Source organism: Chiloscyllium plagiosum, unplaced genomic scaffold, assembly GCF_037043375.1.
Source record: "Chiloscyllium plagiosum isolate Xiang-an unplaced genomic scaffold, Cpla_swu_hap1 HiC_scaffold_1, whole genome shotgun sequence".
Lineage (NCBI taxonomy): Eukaryota > Metazoa > Chordata > Chondrichthyes > Orectolobiformes > Hemiscylliidae > Chiloscyllium > Chiloscyllium plagiosum.
In genome coordinates this window covers 179,562,956-179,584,446 of record NW_028270139.1, presented here as the reverse complement: position 1 = coordinate 179,584,446, position 21,491 = coordinate 179,562,956, and the positions used below count along the sequence as shown (strand labels likewise).

The 21,491-nt window shown below is 55.7% G+C and overlaps 1 protein-coding gene across 5 annotated transcripts in view; it reads right to left on the bottom strand.

The window, feature by feature from the left end:
* LOC122553861 (dynactin subunit 1-like) overlaps positions 1-21,491 on the bottom strand; it is a 203,046-nt gene that overhangs the window by 6,649 nt on the left and 174,906 nt on the right. For 3 of the 5 annotated variants that reach the window (XM_087992308.1, XM_087992316.1, XM_087992322.1), the window contains 4 exons: positions 19,691-19,705; positions 14,868-14,995; positions 11,059-11,248; positions 625-722 (listed from right to left, as the gene is read on the bottom strand). In XM_087992308.1, the coding sequence (XP_087848434.1) occupies positions 625-722; positions 11,059-11,248; positions 14,868-14,995; positions 19,691-19,705 (431 nt within the window). The remainder of the gene's footprint in view (positions 1-624; positions 723-11,058; positions 11,249-14,867; positions 14,996-19,690; positions 19,706-21,491) is intronic. The other 2 variants (XM_087992310.1, XM_087992328.1) reach the window with 1 other exon arrangement.

The window sequence follows — 21,491 nt, the reverse complement described above, 5'->3', positions numbered from 1 at the left end:
GGACAGCAGTCCCCCCAACTCCCTGAGGGACATCAGTGACACAGGTAGATATTTCCTGATAACGGACAGTGGATTCATGGCCAGCACCTGTCCTCAAATTGGGGATTGTTTATGCAGCGTTTGCTCCCTTTAGTTTTTCACCATCATTAACAGCACTTTACTCCTCTGTTGAGAGTCCCAGACACCCCCCCACAGACAGACACCCCCACACATCCCTCACCCCCCCCCCCCCCCTCCCCCCCCCCCCCCCCCCGAGGCGGTCAGACCTACTGGGTTTCTGCAGCACTCGCTGTGACAGTGGAAACATTTCACTGTGTTGCAGATGAACATACGGTAGAGAGAACAACAAGGGACCAGGCTGACTGAACCCATCGGTTCCCATATCGTACTGCACAGTGCGACACTCTCCAAGGGGCATTACCCCACACCCAATCTCACACCGGGAGGGATACAGACCCCTCCCTCCCAACCGCGGGGTACAGCCTCCTGCCCCCCTCACCCCCAGCGGGTACAGCCCCAGCCTCCTCCCGTCCTGTGTGGGGTACAGCCCCCCCTCACCCCCAGCGGGTACAGCCCCAGCCTCCTCCCGTCCTGTGTGGGGTACAGCCTCCTCCCTCCATGTACCTTGATATGGTCAACAGTGTCGCTCAGCTGCCTCAGTTGGATGAGCTGCTCCAGGAGTTGTGCTGTGGGATTGGCCTTTCCCTCGGAGACTGTGCTGCCTAAAACCATCAGAAACAATCTCAGGGTGAACACAGATCCTACAGCAGCACTGACCACCCGCTCAGCACGGACCCTCTGACACTGCCTGCTCCCTCAGCACGGCCCCTCTGACACTGCCTGCTCCCTCCCTCAGCACGGACCCTCTGACACTGCCTGCTCCCTCAGCACGGCCCCTCTGACACTGCCTGCTCCCTCAGCACGGCCCCTCTGACACTGCCTGCTCCCTCAGCACGGCCCCTCTGACACTGTCTGCTCCCTCAGCACGGCCCCTCTGACACTGCCTGCTCCCTCCCTCAGCACGGCCCCTCTGACACTGCCTGCTCCCTCCCTCAGCACGGCCCCTCTGACACTGCCTGCTCCCTCCCTCAGCACGGACCCTCTGACACTGCCTGCTCCCTCCCTCAGCACGGACCCTCTGACACTGCCTGCTCCCTCCCTCAGCACGGACCCTCTGACACTGCCTGCTCCCTCCCTCAGCACGGACCCTCTGACACTGCCTGCTCCCTCCCTCAGCACGGCCCCTCTGACACTGCCTGCTCCCTCCCTCAGCACGGACCCTCTGACACTGCCTGCTCCCTCAGCACGGCCCCTCTGACACTGCCTGCTCCCTCCCTCAGCACGGTCCCTCTGACACTGCCTGCTCCCTCCCTCAGCACGGACCCTCTGACACTGCCTGCTCCCTCCCTCAGCACGGACCCTCTGACACTGCCTGCTCCCTCCCTCAGCACGGCCCCTCTGACACTGCCTGCTCCCTCCCTCAGCACGGACCCTCTGACACTGCCTGTCCCTCCCTCAGCACGGCCCCTCTGACACTGCCTGCACCCTCAGCACGGCCCCTCTGACACTGCCTGTCCCACCCTCAGCACGGACCCTCTGACACTGCCTGTCCCTCCCTCAGCACGGACCCTCTGACACTGCCTGTCCCTCCCTCAGCACGGACCCTCTGACACTGCCTGCTCCCTCAGCATGGACCCTCTGACACTGCCTGCTCCCTCCCTCAGCACGTCCTCTCTGAAACTGCCTGCTCCCTCCCTCAGCACGGACCCTCTGACACTGCCTGTCCCTCCCTCAGCACGGACCCTCTGACACTGCCTGCTCCCTCCCTCAGCACGGCCCCTCTGACACTGCCTGCTCCCTCCCTCAGCACGGCCCCTGTGACACTGCCTGCTCCCACCCTCAGCACGGCCCCTCTGACACTGCCTGCTCCCTCCCTCAGCACGGCCCCTGTGACACTGCCTGCTCCCTCCCTCAGCACGGACCCTCTGACACTGCCTGCTCCCTCAGCACGGACCCTCTGACACTGCCTGCTCCCTCCCTCAGCACGGCCCCTCTGACACTGCCTGCTCCCTCCCTCAGCACGGACCCTCTGACACTGCCTGCTCCCTCCCTCAGCACGGACCCTCTGACACTGCCTGCTCCCTCCCTCAGCACGGCCCCTCTGACACTGCCTGCTCCCTCAGCACGGACCCTCTGACACTGCCTGCTCCCTCCCTCAGCACGGACCCTCTGACACTGCCTGCTCCCTCCCTCAGCACGGACCCTCTGACGCTGCCTGCTCCCTCCCTCAGCACGGACCCTCTGACACTGCCTGCTCCCTCCCTCAGCACGGACCCTCTGACACTGCCTGCTCCCTCCCTCAGCACGGACCCTCTGACACTGCCTGCTCCCTCCCTCAGCACGGACCCTCTGACACTGCCTGCTCCCTCAGCACGGACCCTCTGACACTGCCTGCTCCCTCCCTCAGCACGGACCCTCTGACACTGCCTGCTCCCTCAGCACGGACCCTCTGACACTGCCTGCACCCTCCCTCAGCACGGACCCTCTGACACTGCCTGCTCCCTCAGCACGGCCCCTCTGACACTGCCTGCTCCCTCAGCACGGACCCTCTGACACTGCCTGCTCCCTCCCTCAGCACGGACCCTCTGACACGGTCAGCTCCCTCCCTCAGCACGGCCCCTCTGACACTGTCTGCTCCCTCAGCACGGACCCTCTGACACTGCCTGCTCCCTCCCTCAGCACGGCCCCTCTGACACTGCCTGCTCCCTCCCTCAGCACGGACCCTCTGACACTGCCTGCTCCCTCCCTCAGCACGGCCCCTCTGACACTGCCTGTCCCACCCTCAGCACGGACCCTCTGACACTGCCTGTCCCTCCCTCAGCACGGACCCTCTGACACTGCCTGTCCCTCCCTCAGCACGGACCCTCTGACACTGCCTGCTCCCTCAGCATGGACCCTCTGACACTGCCTGCTCCCTCCCTCAGCACGGCCTCTCTGAAACTGCCTGCTCCCTCCCTCAGCACGGACCCTCTGACACTGCCTGTCCCTCCCTCAGCACGGACCCTCTGACACTGCCTGCTCCCTCAGCACGGACCCTCTGACACTGCCTGCTCCCTCCCTCAGCACGGCCCCTGTGACACTGCCTGCTCCCACCCTCAGCACGGCCCCTCTGACACTGCCTGCTCCCTCCCTCAGCACGGCCCCTGTGACACTGCCTGCTCCCTCCCTCAGCACGGCCCCTGTGACACTGCCTGCTCCCTCCCTCAGCACGGCCCCTGTGACACTGCCTGCTCCCTCCCTCAGCACGGCCTCTCTGAAACTGCCTGCTCCCTCCCTCAGCACGGACCCTCTGACACTGCCTGTCCCTCCCTCAGCACGGACCCTCTGACACTGCCTGCTCCCTCAGCACGGACCCTCTGACACTGCCTGCTCCCTCCCTCAGCACGGATCCTCTGACACTGCCTGCTCCCTCCCTCAGCACGGCCCCTCTGACATTGCCTGCTCCCTCCCTCAGCACGGCCCCTCTGACACTGCCTGCTCCCTCAGCACGGACCCTCTGACACTGCCTGACCCTCCCTCAGCACGGACCCTCTGACACTGCCTGCTCCCTCCCTCAGCACGGACCCTCTGACACTGCCTGCTCCCTCCCTCAGCACGGCCCCTCTGACACTGCCTGCTCCCTCCCTCAGCACGGCCCCTCTGACACTGCCTGTCCCTCCCTCAGCACGGCCCCTCTGACACTGCCTGTCCCTCCCTCAGCACGGACCCTCTGACACTGCCTGCTCCCTCAGCACGGACCCTCTGACACTGCCTGACCCTCCCTCAGCACGGACCCTCTGACACTGCCTGCTCCCTCCCTCAGCACGGACCCTCTGACACTGCCTGCTCCCTCCCTCAGCACGGCCCCTCTGACACTGCCTGCTCCCTCCCTCAGCACGGCCCCTCTGACACTGCCTGCTCCCTCAGCACGGACCCTCTGACACTGCCTGCTCCCTCCCTCAGCACGGACCCTCTGACGCTGCCTGACCCTCCCTCAGCACGGACCCTCTGACACTGCGTGCTCCCTCAGCACGGACCCTCTGACACTGCCTGCTCCCTCACTCAGCACGGACCCTCTGACACTGTCTGCTCCCTCAGCACGGCCCCTCTGACACTGCCTGCTCCCTCAGCACGGACCCTCTGACACGGTCAGCTCCCTCCCTCAGCACGGACCCTCTGACACTGCCTGCTCCCTCAGCACGGACCCTCTGACACTGCCTGCTCCCTCCCTCAGCACGGACCCTCTGACACTGCCTGCTCCCTCCATCAGCACGGACCCTCTGACACTGCTCCCTCCCTCAGCACGGACCCTCTGACACTGCCTGCTCCCTCAGCACGGACCCTCTGACACTGCCTGCTCCCTCCCTCAGCACGGCCCCTCTGACACTGCCTGCTCCCTCAGCACGGCCCCTCTGACACTGCCTGCTCCCTCCCTCAGCACGGACCCTCTGACACTGCCTGCTCCCTCAGCACGGACCCTCTGACACTGCCAGCTCCCTCAGCATGGCCCCTCTGACACTGCCTACTCTCTCAGCACTGACCACCCGCTCAGCACGGCCCCTCTGACACTGCCAGCTCCCTCAGCACTGACCACCCGCTCAGCACGGCCCCTCTGACACTGCCTGCTCCCTCAGCACTGAACACCCGCTCAGCACGGCCCCTCTGACACTGCCTGCTCCCTCAGCACTGACCACCCGCTCAGCACGGCCCCTCTGACACTGCCTACTCCCTCAGCACGGCCCCTCTGACACTGCCTGCTCCCTCAGCACTGACCACCCGCTCAGCACGGACCCTCTGACACTGCCTGTCCCTCCCTCAGCACGGACCCTCTGACACTGCCTGTCCCTCCCTCAGCACGGACCCTCTGACACTGCCTGTCCCTCAGCACTGACCACCCGCTCAGCATGGCCCCTCTGACACTGCCTGCTCCCTCAGCACTGACCACCCGCTCAGCACGGACCCTCTGACACTGCCTACTCCCTCAGCACGGCCCCTCTGACACTGCCTGCTCCCTCAGCACTGACCACCCGCTCAGCACGGACCCTCTGACACTGCCTGTCCCTCCCTCAGCACGGACCCTCTGACACTGCCTGTCCCTCCCTCAGCACGGACCCTCTGACACTGCCTGTCCCTCCCTCAGCACGGACCCTCTGACACTGCCTGCTCCCTCCCTCAGTAACGATCCTCCAATGCTGCGGTACTCCCACAGGATGCTCACTTTATTGGGATTGTATTATAGACCCCCTAATAGTCAGAGGGAAATTGAGAAACAAATTTGTAAGGAGATCTCAGCTATCTGTAAGAATAATAGGGTGGTTATGGTCGGGGGTTTTAACTTTCCAAACATAGACTGGGACTGCCGTAGTGTTAAGGGCTTAGATTGTGAGGAATTTAAGTGTGTACAAGACAATTTTCTGATTCAGTATGTGGATCTACCCACGAGAGAAGGTGCAAAACTTGACCTACTCTTGGGAAATAAGGCAAGGCAGGTGACTGAGGTGTCAGTGGAGGAGCACTTTGGGGTCAGTGACCATAATTCTATTAGTTTTAAAACAGTGATAGAAAAGGATAGACCAGATCTAAAAGTTGAAGTTTTAAGTTGGAGAAAGGCCAATTTTGACGGTATTAGGCAAGAACTTTCAAAAGCGGATTGGAGGCAGATATTCGCAGGTAAAGGGACGGCTGGAAAATGGGAAGCCTTCAGAAGTCTGGATACAGAACTGGCTCTAAGGTAGAAGACAGAGGGTGGTGGTGGAGGGTTGTTTTTCAGACTGGAGGCCTGTGACCAGTGGAGTGCCACAAGGATCAGTGCTGGGTCCTCTACTTTTTGTCATTTACATAAATGATTTGGATGTGAGCATAAGAGGTACAGTTAGTAAGTTTGCAGATGGCACAAATATTGGAGGTGTAGTGGACAGCGAAGAGGGTTACCTCAGATTACAACAGGATCTGGACCAGATGGGCCAATGGGCTGAGAAGTGGCAGATGGAGATTAATTCCGATAAATGTGAGGTGCTGCATTTTGGGAAAGCAAATCTTAGCAGGACTTATACACTTAATGGTAAGGTCCGAGGGAGTATTGCTGAACAAAGAGACCTTGGAATGCAGGTTCATAGCTCCTTGAAAGTGGAGTCGCAGGTAGATAGGATAGTGAAGAAGGCGTTTGGTATGCTTTCCTTTATTGGTCAGAGTATTGAGTACAGGAGTTGGGAGGTCATGTTGCGGCTGTACAGGACATTGGTTAGGCCACTGTTGGAATGTTGCGTGCAATTCTGGTCTCCTTCCTATCGGAAAGATGTTGTGGAACTTGAAAGGGTTCAGAAAAGATTTACAAGGATGTTGCCAGGGTTGGAGGATCTGAGCTACAGGGAGAGGCTGAACAGGCTGGGGCTGCTTTCTCTGGAGCGTCCGAGGCTGAGGGGTGACCTTATAAAGGTCTATAAAATCATGAGGGGAATGAATAGGGCAAATAGACAAAGTCTTTTCCTTGGGGTGGGGGAGACCAGAACTAGAGGGCATAGGTTTAGGGTGAGAGGGGAAAGATATAAAAGAGACCAAGGGGCAACTTTTTCACACAGAGGGTGGTACGTGAATGAAATGAGCTGCCAGAAGAAGTGGTGGAGGCTGGTACAATTGCAACATTTAAGAGGCATTTGGATGGGTATATGAATAGGAAGGGTTGGGAGGGATATGGGCCGGGTGCTGGCAGGTGGGACTAGATTAGATTGGGATATCTGGTTGTCATGGACGGGTTGGGCCGAAGGGTCTGTTTCCGTGCTGTACATCCCTTTGGCTCCATGACTGACCCTCGGACAGTGGGACAGTGCGGCACTCCCTCAGCACTGACCCTCCGACAGTGGGACAGTGCGGCACTCCCTCAGCACTGACCCTCCGACAGTGCCCACTCCCTCAGCACTGACCCTCTGACAGTGGGACAGTGCGGCACTCCCTCAGCACTGACCCTCCGACAGTGCCCACTCCCTCAGCACTGACCCTCCGACAGTGGGACAGTGCGGCACTCACTCAGCACTGACCCTCCGACAGTGCCCACTCCCTCTGCACTGACCCTCCGACAGTGGGACAGTGCGGCACTCACTCAGCACTAACCCTCCGACAGTGCGACACTCCCTCAGCACTGACCCTCCGACAGTGGGACAGTGCGGCACTCCCTCAGCACTGACCCTCCGACAGTGGGACAGTGCGGCACTCCCTCAGCACTGACCCTCCGACAGTGCGGCACTCACTCAGCACTGACCCTCCGACAGTGCGACACTCCCTCAGCACTGACCCTCCGACAGTGCGACACTCCCTCAGCACTGACCCTCCGACAGTGGGACAGTGCGGCACTCCCTCAGCACTGACCCTCCGACAGTGGGACAGTGCGGCACTCCCTCAGCACTGACCCTCCGACAGTGCCCACTCCCTCTGCACTGACCCTCCGACAGTGTGGCACTCCCTCAGCACTGACCCTCCGACAGTGCCCACTCCCTCAGCACTGACCCTCCGACAGTGCCCGCTCCCTCTGCACTGACCCTCCGACAGTGCCCACTCCCTCTGCACTGACCCTCCGACAGTGGGACAGTGCGGCACTCCCTCTAGACTGACCCTCCGACAGTGGGACAGTGCGGCACTCCCTCAGCACTGACCCTCCGACAGTGCCCACTCCCTCAGCACTGACCCTGCGGCACTCCCTCAGCACTGACCCTCCGACAGTGCGGCACTCCCTCAGCACTGACCCTCCGACAGTGCGGCACTCCCTCAGCACTGACCCTCCGACAGTGCGGCACTCCCTCAGCACTGACCCTCCGACAGTGCCCACTCCTTCAGCACTGACCCTCCGACAGTGAGGCACTCCCTCAGCACTGACCCTCCGACAGTGCGGCACTCCCTCAGCACTGATCCTCCGACAGTGCGGCACTCCCTCAGCACTGATCCTCCGACAGTGCGGCACTCCCTCAGCACTGATCCTCCGACAGTGCCCACTCCCTCTGGACTGACCCTCCGACAGTGGGACAGTGCGGCACTCCCTCTGGACTGACCCTCCGACAGTGGGACAGTGCGGCGCTCCCTCAGCACTGACCCTCCGACAGTGCCCACTCCCTCAGCACTGACCCTCCGACAGTGCGGCGCTCCCTCAGCACTGACCCTCCGACAGTGCGGCGCTCCCTCAGCACTGACCCTCCGACAGTGCGGCGCTCCCTCAGCACTGACCCTCCGACAGTGCCCACTCCCTCAGCACTGACCCTCCGACAGTGGGACAGCGCGGCACTCCCTCAGCACTGACCCTCCGACAGTGCGGCACTCCCTCAGCACTGACCCTCCGACAGTGCGGCACTCCCTCAGCACTGACCCTCCGACAGTGAGGCACTCCCTCAGCACTGACCCTCCGACAGTGAGGCACTCCCTCAGCACTGACCCTCCGACAGTGCGGCACTCCCTCAGCACTGATCCTCCGACAGTGCGGCACTCCCTCAGCACTGATCCTCCGACAGTGCGGCACTCCCTCAGCACTGATCCTCCGACAGTGCGGCACTCCCTCAGCACTGACCCTCCGACAGTGCCCGCTCCCTCAGCACTGACCCTCCGACAGTGCCCGCTCCCTCAGCACTGACCCTCCGACATTGTGGTACTCCCTCAGCACTGACCCTCCGACAGTGCCCACTCCCTCAGCACTGACCCTCCGACAGTGAGGCACTCCCTCAGCACTGACCCTCCGACAGTGTGGCACTCCCTCAGCACTGACCATCTGACAGTGCGGCACTCCCTCAGCACTGACCATCTGACAGTGCGGCACTCCCTCAGCACTGACCCTCTGACAGTGCGGCATTCCCTCAGCACTGACCATCTGACAGTGCGCACTCCCTCAGCACTGACCCTCTGACAGTGAGGCACTCCCTCAGCACTGACCCTCCGACAGTGCGGCGCTCCCTCAGCACTGACCCTCCGACAGTGCCCCCTCCCTCAGCACTGACCCTCCGACAGTGAGGCACTCCCTCAGCACTGACCATCTGACAGTGAGGCACTCCCTCAGCACTGACCCTCTGACAGTGTGGCACTCCCTCAGCACTTACCCTCTGACAGTGAGGCACTCCCTCAGCACTAACCCTCCGACAGTGTGGCACTCCCTCAGCACTTACCCTCTGACAGTGAGGCACTCCCTCAGCACTGACCCTCCGACAGTGCGGCACTCCCTCAGCACTGACCCTCTGACAGTGTGGCACTCCCTCAGCACTTACCCTCTGACAGTGAGGCACTCCCTCAGCACTGACCCTCCGACAGTGTGGCACTCCCTCAGCACTTACCCTCTGACAGTGAGGCACTCCCTCAGCACTGACCCTCCGACAGTGTGGCACTCCCTCAGCACTTACCCTCTGACAGTGAGGCACTCCCTCAGCACTTACCCTCTGACAGTGAGGCACTCCCTCAGCACTTACCCTCCGACAGTGCCCACTCCCTCAGCACTGACCCTCCGACAGTGCGGCACTCCCTCAGCACTGACCCTCCGACAGTGCGGCACTCCCTCAGCACTTACCCTCTGACAGTGAGGCACTCCCTCAGCACTGACCCTCTGACAGTGAGGCACTCCCTCAGCACTGACCCTCTGACAGTGAGGCACTCCCTCAGCACTGACCCTCTGACAGTGTGGCACTCCCTCAACACTGACCCTCTGACAGTGTGGCACTCCCTCAGCACTGACCCTCTGACAGTGTGGCACTCCCTCAGCACTGACCCTCTGACAGTGTGGCACTCCCTCAGCACTTACCCTCTGACAGTGGGGTACTCCCCTCAGCACTGACCCGCCGACAGTGGGGTACTCCCTCAGCACTGACCCTCCGACAGTGCCCGCTCCCTCAGCACTGACCCTCCGACAGTGCCCGCTCCCTCAGCACTGACCCTCCGACAGTGTGGCACTCCCTCAGCACTGACCATCTGACAGTGCGGCACTCCCTCAGCACTGACCCGCCGACAGTGCCCACTCCCTCAGCACTGACCCTCCGACAGTGCCCACTCCCTCAGCACTGACCCTCCGACAGTGCCCACTCCCTCAGCACTGACCCTCCGACAGTGAGGCACTCCCTCAGCACTGACCCTCAGACAGTGAGGCACTCCCTCAGCACTGACCCTCCGACAGTGCGGCACTCCCTCAGCACTGGCCCTCAGACAGTGCGGTACTCCCTCAGCACTGACCCTCCGACAGTGTGGCACTCCCTCAGCACTGACCCGCCGACAGTGGGGTACTCCCTCAGCACTGACCCTCCGACAGTGCCCACTCCCTCAGCACTGACCCTCAGACAGTGTGGCACTCCCTCAGCACTGACCCTCCGACAGTGAGGCACTACCTCAGCACTGACCCTCCGACAGTGCGGCGCTCCCTCAGCACTGACCCTCCGACAGTGCCCACTCCCTCAGCACTGACCCTCCGACAGTGAGGCACTCCCTCAGCACTGACCCTCCGACAGTGCCCACTCCCTCAGCACTGACCCTCCGACAGTGAGGCACTCCCTCAGCACTGACCCTCCGTCAGTGTGGCACTCCCTCAGCACTGACCCTCCGACAGTGAGGCACTCCCTCAGCACTGATCCTCTGTCAGTGTGGCACTCCCTCAGCACTGACCCTCCGACAGTGAGGCACTCCCTCAGCACTGACCCTCCGACAGTGAGGCACTTCCTCAGCACTGACCCTCCGACAGTGTGGCACTCCCTCAGCACTGACCCTCCGACAGTGTGGCAATCCCTCAGCACTGACCCTCCGACAGTGCGGCACTCCCTCAGCACTGACCCTCCGACAGTGTGGCACTCCCTCAGCACTGACCCTCCGACAGTGTGGCAATCCCTCAGCACTTACTCTCCGACAGTGTGGCACTCCCTCAGCACTGACCCTCCGACAGTGTGGCACTCCCTCAGCACTGACCATCTGACAGTGCGGCATTCCCTCAGCACTGACCCTCCGACAGTGCGGCACTCCCTCAGCACTGACCCTCTGTCAGTGTGAGCTCAGTTCTCAGGATTGTAATCTCACCTGGGCCTCGATGCGAGATATCGACCACTTTGACCTGGGCGCTGATTTGCTGCAGCTTCTCCAGTAACTGGTTGGTCTTTCTAGTCAGGGCTCCAACTGCAGCATCCTCCTCCTGATGGTGTGACGTCAATGACAGCTTGGCAACATGGATCGGTGGCAGTGCTGCCAAATCTGCTCGCATCTGGGCAGCCTGTGCCCCCGGGAGGGAAGGGGCAAGAGACAGAGTACATGTGATGGCATGAAGACAACCAGACAGAGACAGAGACATCGCGAGAGCAAAGAGATAGATGGACTGAGAGAGTGGGAAGGAGATGTGGAGGGGGTGGGGAGAGAACAGTTACAGAGGGACAGAGAGAGGGGTCACCTGAGTGGGGGAAGGAGAGGCATTGAGAGGACACACACCGGTGGGGGAATAGAGAGAGAGAGATCTTTCTTGAAAGGTTTGCCCTGAGGCTGCACAGAAATGTCTAAAGGCCTACCCTTATCCTTGGAGTGTAATCCCTGGTTCTATCATTGGGAACATCCTTCCTGCATCTGTTCTGAATAGTTCTGTTAGAATGTTCTAAGTTTCTCTGAGATCCTCTTCACTCTTTAATAAGGCCAGTGAATACCATACTAACTGACCTTCTGTCTGTCTGTCTGGAATCCATGTGGGAAGCCACAGAGAAACACACCCTTCCTCAGGTAAGGAAACCAAACCTTTCTCTCTCCACTCTCGGGATGAGGGCGTCACTGACTAGATCAGCATGAATTGCCCAAAGGGCAGTTAAGAACATAGTACAGGCCCTTCGGCCCTCAATGTTGTTCTGACCTTTCATCCTACTCTAAGATCAGACTAACCTCGATACCCTATATTTTACTATCGCCTATGTGCCTCTCCAAGAGTCGCTTAAATGTCCCTAATGTCTCTGACTCTACTCCCACCACTAGCAGTACATTCCATACACCCCCCACTCTCTGTGTAGAGAACCTCCCTCTGACATCTCCCCTAAACCTTCCTCCAATCACATTAAAATTATACCCCCTCTTGATAACCATTTCCATCCTGGGAAAAAGTCTCTGCCTATCCACTCTGTCTATGCCTCTCACCATCTTGTACACCTCTATCAAGTCACCTCTCATCCCTCTTAGCTCCAATGAGAAAACCCGTAGCTCCCTCAACCTTTCTTCATAAGACACACCCTCCAGTCCAGACAGCATCCTGGTAAATCTCCTCTGCACCCTCTCTAAACCTTCCAGATCCTTCCTATAATGAGGTAACCAGAACTGGACACAATATTCCACGTGTGGTCTAACCAGGGCTCTATAGAGCTGCAGCATAACCTCGCGGCTCTTAAACTCAATCCCCCTGTTAATGAAAGCCAACACACCATACACCTTCTTAACAACCCTATCAACTTGGGTGGCAACTCTGAGGGATCTATGGACATGGACCCCAAGATCCCTCTGTTCCTCCACACTGCCAAGAATCCTGCCTTTAACCCTAATCTGTATTCAAACTCAACCTTCCAAAGTGAATCACTTCACACTTTTCCAGGTTGAAGTCCCAGCTCTGCATCCTGTCAATGTCCCGGTGCAGCCTACAACAGCCCTCCACACTATCCACAACTCCACCCACCTTCGTGTCATTGGCAAACTCACTAACCCACCCTCCCACTTCCTCATCAGAGTCATGTATAAAGATCACAAAGCACAGAGGTCCCAGAACCCATCCCTGTGGAACCCCACTGGTCACCGAGCTCCAGGCTGAATTCTTTCCCTCTGTTTTCTCTGGGCCAGCCAATACTGTATCCAGACAGACAGATTTCCCTGTATCCCATACCCCCTTACTTTTCTAAATGAGCCTCCCATGGGGAACCTTATCAAATGCCTTGCTAATATCCACGTACACCACATCCATTGCTCTACCTTCATCAATCTCAAAGAATTCAATAAGGTTTGTGAGGCATGACCAGCCCCTCAGAAAGCCATGCTCGCTATCTGTAATCAAAATATGGTTTTTCAAGTCATCATAAATCCAAATAATCAAGAGTCAACCTCATTGCCGTGGGTCTGGAGTCACATGTTGGCCAGACCAGGTAAGGATGACAGTTCCCCTCCCTAAAGGACATTAGTGAGCCAACAATTGACAATGGTTTCGTGATCATCATTAGACCCTCAATCTAGATTTGTATTGAATTCAAATTCCCCCATCTGCTTTCGTGGGATTGGAGCCCAGGTCCCCAGAACCTTCCCTGGCTCTCTGAGTTAACAACCCAGCAATAAGAACAGGAAAGCAAATGCTTGCCACCGGTACACTATATTCCAGGTGTAGGCTCAGTAACTTGGTTTAATGCAGCTGTCCTTGAGGAAGTGCTGCAGCAGGGTCAGAGAAACAGGAGAGTTGATGTTTTAGATTGGACCCTTTCTCCTGTTCCACTGGGCTTTTCCCAGCTCTGCAATTTCTCAACTTTCCAGCATCTGCAGTCCTCATGATCTCCAACTTGATAAAGTGCTGGTGAGCTGCCAGCTGCTCTACCCCAGGACCTGGAGACCCATGTTCTAATCCCAGCTGCTCCAGAGGTTGTAGTAACATCTCTGATTAGGAAAAACAGGGTGAACTACTGCAGCCCAGGTGTTGCAGCTAATCCTATAATGTCAGCAGGGAGGGAATTCCAGGATTCTGACCCAGTGACGTTGAGGGACCGCGATATATTTCCAAGTCAGGACGGGACAGGGCTCAGTGGGGAACTTGCAGAGGGTGGTGTTCCCATGTATCTGCTGCCCTTATCCTTCTAAATGGAAGTGGTCATGGGTCTGGAAGGTGCTGCCTGAGGATCTTTGATGAATTTCTGCAGTGCATCTTGTAGATGGTACACACTGCTGCTACTGAGCGTCGGTGGGGGAGGGAGGGGATGTTTGTGGATGTGGTGCAAACCAGCGGCTGCTTTGTCCCTGGGTGGTGTCAAGTTTCTTGAGTGTTGTTGAAGCTGGACCCATCCAGGGCAAGTGGGCAGTGTTCCCTCACCCTCCTGACGTGAGCCTTGTAGATGGAGGACAGGCTTTGGGGAGTTACTCGCTGCAGTATTCCTAGTCTCTGACCTGCTCTTGTAGCCACTGTGTTTATGTGGTGAATTTCTGGTCAGTGGTAACCCCCCGGATGTTGATAGTGGGTGATTCAGTGGTGGTAACGCCAAGGGGCGGTGGTTAGAGTGTCTTGTAATGGTGATGCTCACAGCCTGGTAGTGATGTGGTGGAATGTCACTTGTCAGCCCAAGTCGAGATATTGACCAGATCTTGTTGCATTTGAGACAGAGAAACAAAAAGGATAGGGGTAGGCCACCTGACCCACCGTATCCCATGTTCCCCTTGGCCAGATGAGCGATATCTACCTTTTCGCTGGAAGCAGAGTACTTTGGCCTCATCCACAGACTCACCACTCTCTGGGTGAAGAAATTTCTCATCTCAATCCCCTTATCCTGAAACTCGGACTCCCGGTTCTGGACTCCCCCAATATCAGGAACATCCTTCCTGCATTCTGTTTGAATTTCATAGGTTTCTATGAGATTCTGCTCCCCCCACTCCCCCCATTCTTCTACACTCCACTGAGTACAATCTGAACCAACTCAATCTCTCCTCAAACATCATTTCCACCATTCCAGGAATCGCTTTAGTAAAACACAAAGCAACAAAAAACACCCAAAACAACAATGGGTGCTGGAAATCAGAAACATTAGCTGCCCTCCATTCTATGGGAACATGCCAATCATGATCAAAACCCATGAACATAAAACAGTCTCCATCCCAGTGCTCCCCAACACGCCCAACACCTTTAACTGGTTGTTCTCGTTCTTCAGCTGCTTGACAGACAGTCGGAGAGCTTCGATGTGCTGCAGGAGTAAAGGTGAATCCTTGATCTGAACGGGAATGGAGCCACCTGCCTGGACTGTGCCTGTCCCTGTACAAAAACACAAGCATTGATCAGACAACTGTGAAACTACATCGGACACACACACACACTGAGGGCTAATACACAGCATTCGAAAGTACAATAAAGATGGCTGCTATAATGATATGACAGGAGTGAGTAGGAACCTTCCAGAAACTTCTCAGAAGTCAGGTCAACGAGGCAATCAAAGCTTCATGCATGTTTGAAATCCACCATGTTACAAACTGTCACTGAAAGGGCCTTCACAAGAAAACAGAATTAAAAGGCAGCCTCTCCTCTCAGAATGACTAAACTGTTTGGGTTAGGAGCTGGTCAAGATATTGGGAAGATGACCCACTTAACAACAGTCTGTGGCTCATAACCAGACATTGTCTGTCATACAACGAATAACTACTTCAGGACCTGGACCAGATGGGCCAATGGGCTGAGAAGTGGCAGATGGAGTTTAATTCAGATAAATGTGAGGTGCTGTATTTTGGAAAACCAAATCTTAGCAGGACTTATACACTTAATGGTAAGGTCCTAGGGAGTGTTGCTGAACAAAGAGACTTTGGAGTGCAGGTTCATAGCTCCTTGAAAGTGGAGTCGCAGGTAGATAGGATAGTGAAGAAGGTGTTTGGTATGCTTTCCTTTATCGGTCAGAGTATTGAGTACAGGAGTTGGGAGGTCATGTTGCGGCTGTACAGGACATTGGTTAGGCCACTGTTGGAAGATTGCGTGCAATTCTGGTCTCCTTCCTATCGGAAAGATGTTGTGAAACTTGAAAGGGTCCAGAAAAGACTATAAGGATGTTGCCAGGGTTGGAGGATTTGAGCTACAGGGAGAGGCTGAACAGGCTGGGGCTGTTTTCCCTGAAGCATCGGAGGCTGAGGGGTGACCTTATAGAGGTTTATAAAATCATGAGGGGCATGGATAGAATAAATAGACAAGGTCTTTTCCCTGGGATCGGGGAGTCCAGAACTAGAGGGCATAGGTTTAGGGTGAGAGGGAAAAGATATAAAAGAGACCTAAAGGGCAACTTTTTCACACAGAGGGTGGTACGTGTATGGAATGAGCTGCCAGAGGATGTGGTGGAGGCTGGTACAATTGCAACATTTAAGAGACATTTGGACGGGTATATGAATAGGAAGGGTTTGGAGGGATATGGGCTGGGTGCTGGCAGGTGAGACTAGATTGGGTTGGGATATCTGGTCGGCATGGACAGGTTGGACCGAAGGGTCTGTTTCCATGCTGTACATCTCGAGGACACTATGACTCTATGACAACGAGGGACAGGCAATAAAGGCTGGTCCAGCCAGCAACATCCACATCCCACAAGGAAAACTCAGTGTTGATACTAACGACCTGGAGAAGGAGTTTAGACCCAAAACGTAGGTTTTAGCGTGATGTCATCCACAAATGCCGTGGTGCACACGGGCAGAGAAGAAAGCTGCAGGATTTTGAAAAGGTTACACACCTTGGAGTAGGCACACTGGAGGGAACGCCACACGACTGGGTGGCTTGCAAGGAAACGTCAAGGTGATTTTGACAAGTGGAGTGTGTGGCCGCACACATGGTAGATGCAGGAGAAAACGTGAGGACTGCAGATGCTGGAGATCAGGATGCTGGCTGACTGGCTGCGCTTTTCCAGCACCACACTTTGCAACATGGCAGATACAGTACCATATGGTGCGCACATAAACACAATGTGAAAAACAGGCAGAGTACGGTTTAAACAGTCTTATACTGGGAATTGTGGAGATACACCAGCTAATGAAAGCAGGCAGGCAGATGCTCAATAAAGAAGGAAAATGGCCTTTTAGTCTTCATTGCAAGAGGAACTGAGTTCACCGGGACTTGCTAAGAACACACCTGGAGTATTGTGTGCAGTTCGGTCTCCCTACTTAGGAAATGCCATACTCACTTGACGGAGGGTGGAGCAGAGGTCCATGAATTGGATACTGAGGATGGCAGACTGTCTTATGGGCTTTGAGCGTGGGAAATCATGTCTCACAAACTTGATTGAGTTTTTTGAAGAAGTAACAAAGAGGATTGATGAGGGCAGAGCAGTAGATGTGATCTATATGGACTTTAGTAAGGCGTTCGACAAGGTTCCCTATGGGAGACTGACTAGCAAGGTTAGATCTCATGGAATACAGGGATAACTAACCATTTGGATACAGAACTGGCTCAAAGGTAGAAGACAGAGGGTGGTGGTGGAGGGTTGTTTTTCAGACTGGAGACCTGTGACCAGTGGAGTGCCACAATGATCGGTGCTGGGCCCTCTACTTTTTGTCATTTACATAAATGATTTGGATGCGAGCATTAGAGGTACAGTTAGTAAGTTTGCAGATGACACCAAAATTGGAGGTGTAGGTGGACAGCGAAGAGGGTTACCTCAGATTACAACAGGATCTGGACCAGATGGGCCAATGGGCTGAGAAGTGGCAGATGGAGTTTAATTTAGATAAATGCGAGGTGCTGCATTTTGGGAAAGCAAATCTTAGCAGGACTTATACACTTAATGGTAAGGTCATAGGGAGTGTTGCTGAACAAAGAGACCTTGGAGTGCAGGTTCATAGCTCCTTGAAAATGGAGTCGCAGGTAGATAGGATAGTGAAGAAGGCGTTTGGTATGCTTTCCTTTATCGGTCAGAGTATTGAGTACAGGAGTTGGGAGGTCATGTTGCGGCTGTACAGGACATTGGTTAGGCAGGTGTTGGAATATTGCGTGCAATTCTGGTCTCCTTCCTATCGGAAAGATGTTGTGAAACTTGAAAGGTTCAGAAAAGATTTACAAGGATGTTGCCAGGGTTGGAGGATCTGAGCTACAGGGAGAGGCTGAACAGGCTGGGGCTGTTTTCCCTGGAACGTCGGAGGCTGAGGGGTGACCTTATAGAGGTTTACAAAATTATGAGGGGCATGGATAGGGTAAATAGACAAAATCTTTTCCCTGGGATCGGGGTGTCCAGAACTAGAGGGGCATAGGTTTAGGGTGAGAGGTGAAAGATATAAAAGAGACCTAAGGGGCAACCTTTTCACGCAGAGGGTGGTATGTGTATGGAATGAGCTGCCAGAGGTTGTGGTGGAGGCTGGTACAATTGCAACATTTAAGAGGCATTTGGATGGGTATATGAATAGGAAGGGTTTGGAGGGATATGGGCCGGGTGCTGGCAGATGGGACTAGATTGGGTTGGGATATCTGGTCGGCATGGACAGGTTGGACTGAAGGGTCTGTTTCCATGCTGTACATCTCTATGACTCGATGAAAGATTCACTTGAGGAGGTCTGTATTCACCGCAGGTTAGAAAATGATGGGGGATTTGAATGAACACAGAACAGTACAGCACAGGAACACTGCCTTCAGCACAACATGCTGTACTGACCCATCGGTCGGCACATGGTCAGTAGCTGAAAATGTGTTGCTGGAACAGCGCAGCAGGTCAGGCAGCATCCAGGGAACAGGAGAATCGACGTTTCGGGCATAAGCCCTTCTTCAGGAATGAGGAAAATGTGTCCAGCAGGCTAAGATAAAAGGTAGGGAGGAGAGACTTGGGGGAGGGGCGTCGGAAATGTGATAGGTGGAAAGAGGTCAAGGTGAGGGTGATAGGTCAGACTGGGGTGGGGGCGGAGAGGTCAGGGAGAAGATTGCAGGTTAGGAAGGCGGTGCTGAGTTCGAGGGATTTGACTGAGACAAGGTGGGGAGAGGGGAAATGAGGAAACTGGTGAAATCCGAGTTCATCCCTTGTGGTTGGAGGGTTCCCAGGCGGAAGATGAGGCGCTCTTCCTCCAACCGTCGTGTTGTTGTGGTCTGGCGATGGAGGAGTCCAAAGACCTGCATGATCAGTACCCCTGTATTCCCAGTCTGAACGTCTCTTAAACATCTGCTTCTACCACCTGTCCTGGCTGTGCATTCCAGGCACTTACTTCCAGCTGTGTATCTACTTTAAACTGCCCTCCTCCCTCTCACCTTAACCCTATGCCCCCTGATACTGGTCATTTCCACTCTGGGAGAAAGACACTAGCTATCACCTGACCCATCTCTCTCAGTATTTTATACACTCTTATCAATTCACCCCCTCAGCCTCGGACGCTTTCCTTACCACCTGACCCACTGATGATGCCACGTTCAGGGAGCTATGGGTTTGCACCTCAACAGCCCTCTGTATATCGATGCTCCTCAGGCTCCAACCATTTACTCGACACTTCCCTTTTGCACTTGACCTCCTGAAATGCATCACCTAACACACTTCCAGATTAAACTCCACCTGCCACTTCCCCAACCTGGCCGTGTCCTGAGATAACTATAACTATCCACAAGCCACGGGGGAGGGGGATGCGGGGGAGGACAATGGGCAGAGCGAGGGGGGAGTAGGGATGGAGCAGAAGCAGACCATCGAATAGTGAGGGAGCAGTACCGAATGCCAGGTTGGGAGAGTGGGAAGGCTGGCTTGTCTTTTCAATGTGAGGTTTGTTGCCAAGCAGGTACAGGAGATCAGGAGGCTGGCCTCCAGGTAAATATCAGCCAATAGTCTGGTTCATCGGGTAAGAAATGACAGGAGCTTCAGATTCTGACAGTGAAAAGGAAATATTCAGAGCCTGCAATTCACGGGACAGTGAGGCAGTGCCAGTGTTTTGTGGGGTTGTGGGGAGAGGGTGCTGAAGGAGAGATGAGGAGAGAGACTGGGAGGCTGGGGGAAGGTGTGATGAAGACACAATACTGTACCTCCATACTGCTCCTCTGTGTGCAGATTAAAAAGCAAAAACAGAGAAAGTCAGTCAGTAAGAACAGAGGGTTTGGAAGGACACACAGACGGGAGAACAGAACCACATTCCAGGTCAGACTGTAAGCTCTCACACATTGTTCACATTTAACCAGACTGATACAGATGTACAAAGTCCCCAGTGCTGTATACACACTGGAGACAGTCCAGAGAGGGTCCACACAATCAGGGAATCTCTACAGTGTGGAAGCACGCCATTCAGCCCACTCAGTTCACACCCACCCCCCAAACAGCATCCATTCAGCCCACTCAGTTCACACCCACCCCCCAAACAGCATCCCACCCTGACCGCCCTCTACTCTATCCCTGCAACCCTACATTCCCCATGGTCAACCCACCCTGACCTGCACAGCTTTGGACTGTGGGAGGAAACTGGAGCACCCGGAGGAAACCCACGCAGATTCGGGGAGAATGTGCGAACTCTACACAGACAGTCGCCTGAGATTGGTATCGAACCCGGGACCCTGGTGCTGTGAGGCAGCAGTGCTAACCACTGTGCCACCGTGCCACCTGTGGACAGAGACTAGAAAGAGTGGGCACAAGGGAGTGGGCGGAGGGGGGTACGAGGGAGTGGGCGGAGGGGGGTACGAGGGAGTGGGCGGAGGGGGGTACGAGGGAGTGGGCGGAGGGGGATTACGAGGGAGTGGGCGGAGGGGGGTACGAGGGAGTGGGCGGAGGGGGGTACGAGGGAGTGGGCGGAGGGGGGTACGAGGGAGTGGGCGGAGGGGGATTATGCGGGAGTGGGCGGAGGAGGGTACGAAGGGATGGGACGGGGGGTATGAGGGAGTGGAAGGGGGTAGGTGGGTCGGGGCAGCCAGAGAGCCGGAATGGAGTAGTGAGGTAAAGGGACTGATGGGACTATTCCTAAATTAGTTACTGACATAAAAACACTGCCGGAGGTGGCTGCAGAAACGGTGCCAGTTACTATGGAGACAATACCGTTGCTGTGGAAACTGTATCTGTTACTATGGAGACAATACATGTCGTTGTGGAAACTGTACCTGTTACTATGGAGACAATATCGTCGCTGTGGAAACTACCTGTTACTATGGAGACAATACATGTCGTTGTGGAAACTGTACCTGTTACTATGGAGACAATACATGTCGCTGTGGAAACTGTACCAGTTACTATGGAGACAATACAGGTCGCTGTGGAAACTGTACCTGTTACTATGGAGACAATACCATCGCTGTGGAAACTGTACCTATTACTATGGAGACAATACCGTCGCTGTGGAAACTGTACCTATTACTATGGAGACAATACCGTCGCTGTGGAAACTGTACCTATTACTATGGAGACAATACCATCGCTGTGGAAACTGTACCTATTACTATGGAGACAATACCATCGCTGTGGAAACTGTACCTATTACTATGGAGACAATACCGTCGCTGTGGAAACTGTACCTGTTACTATGGAGACAATACATGTCGCTGTGTAAACTGTACCAGTTACTATGGAGACAATGCATGTCGCTGTGGAAACTGTACCTGTTACTATGGAGACAATACATGTCGCTGTGGAGACTGTACCTGTTACTATGGAGACAATACCGTCGCTGTGGAAACTGTACCTGTTACTATGGAGACAATACATGTCGCTGTGGAGACTGTACCTGTTACTATGGAGACAATACCGTCGCTGTGGAAACTGTACCTGTTACTATGGAGACAATACATGTCGCTGTGGAAACTGTACCTGTTACTATGGAGACAATACATGTCGCTGTGGAGACTG